We start from the raw sequence: 7,423 nt of genomic DNA, 5'->3' as shown, positions 1-7,423 counted from the left end.
GATTTTTATATTCGACGATTGTGCGATTTATCGTGTTCGTGTCCTGATTTTCCCGCGCAAAATGCTTCCTTGCAGATGCTTTCTGCGAACACGTTCGTTCAGTCTGAGGAATTGAAGAACATTAAAATAAAAAACAAGCGCGCCATTACGTGAAAGCGTTAAGGAAAACGTTTTGAAGCGGGAGCTAATACTTAAGAGTGTTATATTGTTGTGTCGATGTTTCAAGAAAAAAATTGTCTTCGCTTTCATGCGTTCAGTGCATGTTGTGTATGAAATTTCACCCTCAACGTTGACTCGGGCCCCATAGTGCATCGATTCGCCCCTACGGGGCGCAAATGGCGCGTTTATTTCGTTTTAAACGAGTCTTTAATGTGAAATTGTTAAAAACAAGGCATATATTTTTAACATTCATTTCAGACAATATTAAGATAAATTATATTTTTATTCCAATTCTGATCTATATTCATTTATTATACGATTTGTTATACTTGTCTTGCTACGCGAAACAATTTCACAAGAAAGGTTGTTGGTTATATGTTGTTGATAATATTGTTGCTTATTGCTGAAATTCTATTCGCTACTCGTTTACTTCCTGTACCACACTACCGCCATAAATGTGCGCCAAAATACGAAAACCGTTGCTATGAATTTGAGACATAACTTAAATCGTTTGTTAAGAATATAAACAGCTTTTTTTCATTTTGCTTTCCTTTATCATTAAGTACAGTTTGACGATGTGCAATTAAACATGAAAGAAAAGAAAACGAAAGCAGAACTGCACTCGCGTGCGACATCGTGTAACGTTTGATACCATAAGCTAAAAATGGAAACGTGTTTCTCACGTAGTAGTGTGTCAAGATCCTGGTACTTATCGTATCATGTAAGCGTTTACAAAACTGTAAATATGTACATAATTTTCATCGTTATTAAAATTCACTATTATAATACTTTTTTCCTGTTCCTTTCTTTGACATTCTGCAATAAATGTCATGAAACTGTTGATGAAAAGTAATCCTTGTGAAAAAGTAAAACAAGGAAACAAGAAAGTGATTCACAAAGTATTAGAATTTTCTAGCAAAGGATGTTCTACTCTAAAAAGTTCAAAATTGGTGAGACCCACCTTTTCTAAATAATTACAGCAGACAAATGAGGTTTTATCGCAAATCATTCAATTTGGTTGCCAGTCTTTCGTTCCGTTAAATAAAATAAAGAAAATATCGTGAACCATTTATCCAATTGACCTTTCCAACTTGTCAATCATTGTATCAGCGTTTTAGCACAAAAATTCGTTCCATTTGAAACAGTTACTAGCACTTCTGCCAACCAAAACCCGACCTTCTTGGTAGACATCTTGTAGTGCAAAGCTAGTAATTTTCCCTTGAAGTGGGTGTACGTATGCACAGAATTGATTCGTTCTCGCTTTAAGGGAAGCTCATCGGTTTCGCACCAATCAAAACGCATGCTGAGAAGAAAGACAGGTAACTTTCCCTTGAAGCCAAATTAACGGTGACAGAGTAGAAGAAGATCCCCAAGTGTTTATGCAGTATGCAAATGATTATCCTTAGTTACCTTTTACCTACGATAATCTGATCGTAGTATAATGAACCCTACGTTATTGGAATAGAAAATGAATTATTTTATCTAAGTACGTATCTAGTCGTTAAACTGATTGATATTGCAGTCTATTTCAGTTCGATCGATATAAATTTTGATAATGATGATGGAACCTTGGCAAATTGAGGCAGCAACAGGAAATTCTGAAGTTTTTGATACAACGGGAAAGTATCAAATTATACAAGAAGTGGGTCATGGATCTTTTGGACAAGTATATTTAGCGTTGCTGCGATCCACTTTTAAACCAGTAGCTTACAAAGTGATTGAAAAGGTGAACAAACATTTGTCGATCGATCGTTGTCTTGCTCCCTCATTGTTTTTTCCTATAATTTCTTATCTTTTGCTTTTGTTGATTATGTAAACAAAATGTTATCATGCAGCGTGGCAGATCGTCCAAAGAGTTAAAAAGCTTGCGCCAAGAATATGAAATTCAACGTCAACTTCATCATCCAAACATACTACAAATGCTTGATTCTTTTGAAACAAAAAATAAGGTACCGATACATATTTTGCTTAGGTACAAAAATTATATATTTTACATTGTACAAGAGTAATTTTTCCTTCAGATAGTAGTCGTAACTCAATACGTGAGTCAGGGATTATGTCGCTTATTAGATGAAACAGGAGGTTACTTGCCTGAAAGCAATGTGCAAAAACTAGCTTGCAATCTTGTCTCTGGTCTCTACTACTTGCATTCTAAACGAATAGTACACAGGTTAGAGATTCAATGGTTTAGTGCATTTTTGAATGTTAATGACTCATTGTTCCTTTAGGGATCTTAAACCACAAAATGTTCTCATTAAACATAATGGGGAGGCAGTGTTATGCGATTTTGGATTCGCCCGTAGTATGAGCACAAAGACGCAAGTGTTAACTTCTATAAAAGGAACACCGTTGTATATGGCTCCAGAACTTATAGAAGAACACCCTTACGATCACAATGCAGATTTATGGTGTGTTGGGTTTACAAGTTATTAGGTTAGATGTACACAGTATACAAATCATTCTATTTTCAGGTCCCTGGGTTGCATAGTTTACCAAATGATTCAAGGTTTTCCACCTTTTCAAACAGATTCTATTTTGCATTTAATCGTATTGATAAAATTTGAATCTGTATGTTGGCCGGACACCTATACCATGTCGCAAAAATGCAAAAGCTTCCTACAGGTTGTAATACATCTACATTGTTATTTTTAACTCTGTGGTTTCCCACTCGAGTTCATTCGTCGATAATTACAAACATTTATTTACAAACAGGGATTGCTACAGAAGAATCCTTCGCAAAGGTTAACCTGGCCTGCTCTTGTAGAGCATCCTTTTCTTGAAAAATCTCTTCTAAAAATCAACAGAGCTGTACCCACGCCATTCGCTACACCTGTGACCGTGAATCAAGCTGCAGAGAAACAGCTGCAATTGCAAGATGTCGATATGAATCTTACCGATTCGCAGGCTAAGTATATATAATTCTGTACAATATATGTGACCACGTAATGAGTTTCATCGAATAGGAAACACGCGCGTATACGTGCCATACATATCGATACACGAACAAGTGCAACTATGTAAATTTCGTTTAACAATAGTTCCGTAATGACACAGATTTTTACGAGATACCGTCCCAACGGCGTACGGAAGAACTCTGGATACAATGGCAGAACGTAAACGCGTGCCACCACTTACGTCAATTCCGGAAAGCAAAAGTCTGTTCTGCAAGCACGATGAATCATCGAGAGTATCGTTAGGTCACAATGTGGTCACGGATCATCTCGAGTCGTGTTATAGCTCCGAACAGAGACAAATACAAAACCAAGAAACGGAAGAAACGATGAGAAGCAACGGGTTTGTCGAACTCGAGGACGATACATCGAGTCTCGAGCAATTTGGCGTTTCACCAGAGACCGAAGCGATCCACTGTGAAAGAAACGAAACATTTCCTGGGAAAGACAGTTCAACGGGCGATGATGTATCGCATAGTAACGGATTAGACGATTGGAATCCAAAGGCTGTCGAAAGTCCGATCGAAACCGAAGAATGGATCGCATTCTTACAAAAGTCTATGGAGGAAATCATGAATGGCGAACTGTACTCGTTACTTCAGAAAAACTGTGCTTCGGCGTTAATATCTCCGTTAAAAAACTTGACGGTCAATTGTCGAGTTGTAAACTACATTGCTTGTCTCTTATCTTTACCACTCGCTCTTGGGCTAAAGCGAAGCGTTGTCTTCAAAATACATCGAGTGTATCAGGACGTTAAGGTTGTGCCGAATCTGGTCTATGCTCTGAAACTTTTAATGTCAGAGCGATCCGAATCTCACAAACTGTACGAGAAACTTGAACTGACAAAGGCAAGAACCAGATTAGCATCAAAGTTGTCCTCTGATGAACTTCAGACCCTGGAATATACGATGCTGGTACTTTGCAGTTTGGTTCATACCCGGCAGAAATTTCTTATTCAATTCTGTAACGCTATTGATATCGTGAATGGAATGGCGTTTCTACAGCAATTGTTGACTTTGAGGAAAAGAAAGCCGCGAGTAGTCGCGGATCTCATTGCGATCTTGAACCACATAATGCGTTCTCGAACGAAAAAGACACAACTGGTCGAACTGATTTTTTTACATTCGGATCATTCATGTAAGTTTCACACCCGCGAAATGTTCGTTTATACGTTAAATTAGCAAAAAGCACTCGTATCGATATTTCGTTCTCCGTTAATTTTCTTCATTCGACATTAATACGAACGAACTATCCTTTTCACAAAAGGGGTTGCGTCCAAACAGCTTGTTCAGCTGCTCACGCAGTCGGAAAATGTACTCAGAACGAGAACCTGTCACCTGATTAGACTGTTGGGCAAGTACTGTCCTCTCACGGTAAAAGAATTCTGGTGTGGAGCTTTGAAGGAGGCATTGGAGAGGTTAATAGTCTTCGATCCCGACGAAACCGTACGGCTCGTAAGTAACAATGCTTGGTTAGTAATTCACTGTCATCGGAGACCTTGAAACATGTACGAGTGATATTTTCAGGCCGCGAAAGATGCGATCAGCGAAGCAAAGAAACGGAGGTTTTACAAGCGATGGAACCAATTCAATGACGTGTATAAATAGTTTTGTGTTCGGCGACACAGCGCGATCTTGTTTTTGAGAATTGGGACCGTTGACGTGGTCCCAATTTGTCTCGGTAAGCGAAGCCGAGACATCGACGTGCTACTGCATCTCGTTTCGGAAAATATAATACTCTGTAAATAAGTTACGAAACGGATCGATGCGAATGTATAATACCAGTTTCGAGTGCAAACGTATCACGACCGATTTCCGTCATCCAACACGGTATCTTCCTCGAGAGAATTTTACTTCCCACGTTTTGTATGTAAGAAGAAGAAGAAGAAGAAGAAGAAATATGAAAATAATTTTCTATTATACAGCATCCCGTCATTGTTGACGACGTGGTCGTCTTCGTCGTTACCTTTATTATTTTTACGAAAGCGTGATACACACACACACCGTGGATACAAAACAAAGTAATGCTTCGTTCGTTGCTCGCTAGTTTGGAACGATCGATACCAAACGATCTCAGAGTAAATTGAAGATCCAGTCGATGGACACGTCCGACGAGTCGCTGGCGCCTCCTTCGGGTTGTCGACCGTGACACTCCACCTCGTACATCTTTTGTAGCTTTAGTGTGTCCTTTTCGCTGAGTCCTTTTCGTTGTCCAAGTTTCACCTCCTCCTTCTGTGTAACGCGACCGATAAGTACACAATTCGTTCTCAACGTTGTCGATTGAATATACTCACCGTCGGTGTGATCGTCGGTTCGCCATTTTTCGAGAACGCGTGAGAACTGTAATGCATCACGCTCGTGTAATCGTAGCCGATCCCGTAATCGGTTACGGTACGGTTGTCGTACTTGTTGAAATTGTGTTCCTTGCCTGTGTATCGTGGGACAATACAATCAAATACAATACATATATATGTGTATACAATATGTGACATACATAGCTATGTGACAATACAATATATATATATATTATTATTATTATTATTATTATTAAAAATTAACAAGTCACACAGCTCGAATCGGTATGTCGTTGGTATTACCTGGCTTGACGTTTTCCCAATTTATCTTTACCCATTCGTCGCGATCCGCGGCACTTTGTTGATGATAAAAGCCTAACGCGTGCATGAACTCGTGAACGATTACACCGTGTTGCACGCATCCTGGATTCTGTAGATTCACCACCTGTCCTTGATTGTGTCGGCCGACCAAGGACCAACATCCCGACATCTTGCCCTCTATAGTAATGTAATCGTTGTCCGTTTTCTTGTAACGCCGAAACCGTAAACACGTGTTCTCGTGATACTCCTTTATGGCGCCTTCGATTACTTCGATGTCCTCCTCGTCTGTGGAAACGCGACGATAAATGCAACGTGTCTCGCTAAATGTGACATCGTCACAGAGGCGATTCCAGGTTAAAAAATCGATCGAGAAATACGAAGAGTTTCTCGATTTTGAAAATTCCTCGAGTTTACCCGTAGTTTTCTTCGCGTTACAACGCGCGAATATTGACAAGGTCGTGATTCGATCGTTGACGTGACCGAAGTATCGGGTTGCTCGGAAAGTCATTTCGTTCTCCAAAATGGAGAATATATAATTGAATAAAACGTTTACACGCTCTAAAAAAATCGTGTTTCGTTATCACTGAAAAAAGAAACGAAATGACTTTCCCAATAGAATTCGTGACAAGACGAGAGTTTTGCTTTCGAGGACGACTCTTGAAGTACGATATACAAGAAAGTATTCAAAAGTATTCAAAATGGACGAGTAATTTATCACGAGCCTACAAGTCCTTGCACTTTACGGATGCAACGACGATGCATCTTGTTACGTTATTGCGCGCATTGTATTTCGTTACTCTCGTGCTCGTCTCGCGACGTTTGAATAAGACACTCAACGACAAATTACGCTTTAAAGACTAAATGCAAACATTTCTCTCTTACTCGGACCAAAAGAATAGGCCCCGTTAAAGTCCGAGACACCCGTGTGTACCTCGCGAGACGCTTTGTACGCACGTACGTGAACCCGTGATCTTTACGCGCGGACTCTCTAACGCTTTCGTAACGAATCCGACTAATTACCAAAATCCTCTTCCTTTATGTAATAAGGTACAATCCCTCCGGGCCAACGGGACGCAGTTTTCACCAGACCGTTCTTCGTTTCGTCCGTTTCGTCGGTTTCTTCACCGAGCATTATGTCTCCTTCGTAGAGGCCGCTCAGTTCCCAGAGATTCTGTTTCTCATCTTGCGTCCAAGATCGTATACGGTTCGCTGTGACCGATAAATAAAGAAGACGAGTGGTACATTTTCTTCTGTCCGTTTACCACCCTTGATTTTCGTTCAAAATTTCGCAATTTACGTACCGATCGTTTCGTGAGCGTGTCTCTCGCCGAATCTGCCTCGAAACTTGGGCGTCGGTGGGACGATCCTACGTCCGAGATCGAGATCGATCGTGTTCGAGTTCGCACCGATTACCATCGTTACCACGAACAACGCCAGTGAACGAGCGAACACGAGGTTTTTGCACACGGTGGTCATTCTCGAGCGTAAGAAATTCGAACGTTACCCTTTTCAAACGTACCGCGCGAACGCTCGAAATGTTCAATTCCCGCCGTATGTTTATATATACGCACGGGAACTACGTACACGAGTAACATTATTCGATAATCGACTCACGTATCCTGTTATCGTACGTTGCTCGGCGAAACTTGCTCCTAAACGATACGAGCGACCATTTCCTGTTATTTATTTTTTCATCGCG

The 7,423-nt window shown here is 40.3% G+C and overlaps 2 protein-coding genes across 2 annotated transcripts; one reads left to right on the top strand and one right to left on the bottom strand.

The window, feature by feature from the left end:
- The first annotated feature begins 1,530 nt into the window (after positions 1–1,530).
- Positions 1,531–5,633, top strand: Fu (STKc_STK36 domain-containing protein fused). The gene is made up of 10 exons (XM_076323666.1): positions 1,531–1,543; positions 1,682–1,885; positions 1,995–2,108; positions 2,181–2,329; positions 2,388–2,567; positions 2,631–2,781; positions 2,872–3,068; positions 3,214–4,247; positions 4,377–4,564; positions 4,637–5,633. The coding sequence occupies exons 2-10, from the start codon at positions 1,715–1,717 to the stop codon at positions 4,715–4,717; spliced, it is 2,265 nt and encodes a 754-aa protein (XP_076179781.1). The 5' UTR covers positions 1,531–1,543; positions 1,682–1,714; the 3' UTR covers positions 4,718–5,633.
- On the bottom strand, positions 5,053–7,361 carry LOC143152985 (seminal metalloprotease 1). Its single transcript, XM_076323671.1, has 5 exons — positions 7,026–7,361; positions 6,745–6,933; positions 5,707–6,009; positions 5,404–5,537; positions 5,053–5,341 (listed from the first exon to the last, which is right to left on the bottom strand). The coding sequence occupies exons 1-5, from the start codon at positions 7,198–7,200 to the stop codon at positions 5,183–5,185; spliced, it is 960 nt and encodes a 319-aa protein (XP_076179786.1). The 5' UTR covers positions 7,201–7,361; the 3' UTR covers positions 5,053–5,182.
- Between the last annotated feature and the right edge of the window lie 62 nt (positions 7,362–7,423).

Source organism: Ptiloglossa arizonensis, chromosome 12, assembly GCF_051014685.1.
Source record: "Ptiloglossa arizonensis isolate GNS036 chromosome 12, iyPtiAriz1_principal, whole genome shotgun sequence".
Lineage (NCBI taxonomy): Eukaryota > Metazoa > Arthropoda > Insecta > Hymenoptera > Colletidae > Ptiloglossa > Ptiloglossa arizonensis.
Note: the sequence above shows the minus strand (reverse complement) of the source record. Positions and strands in the feature narration are given on the sequence as shown.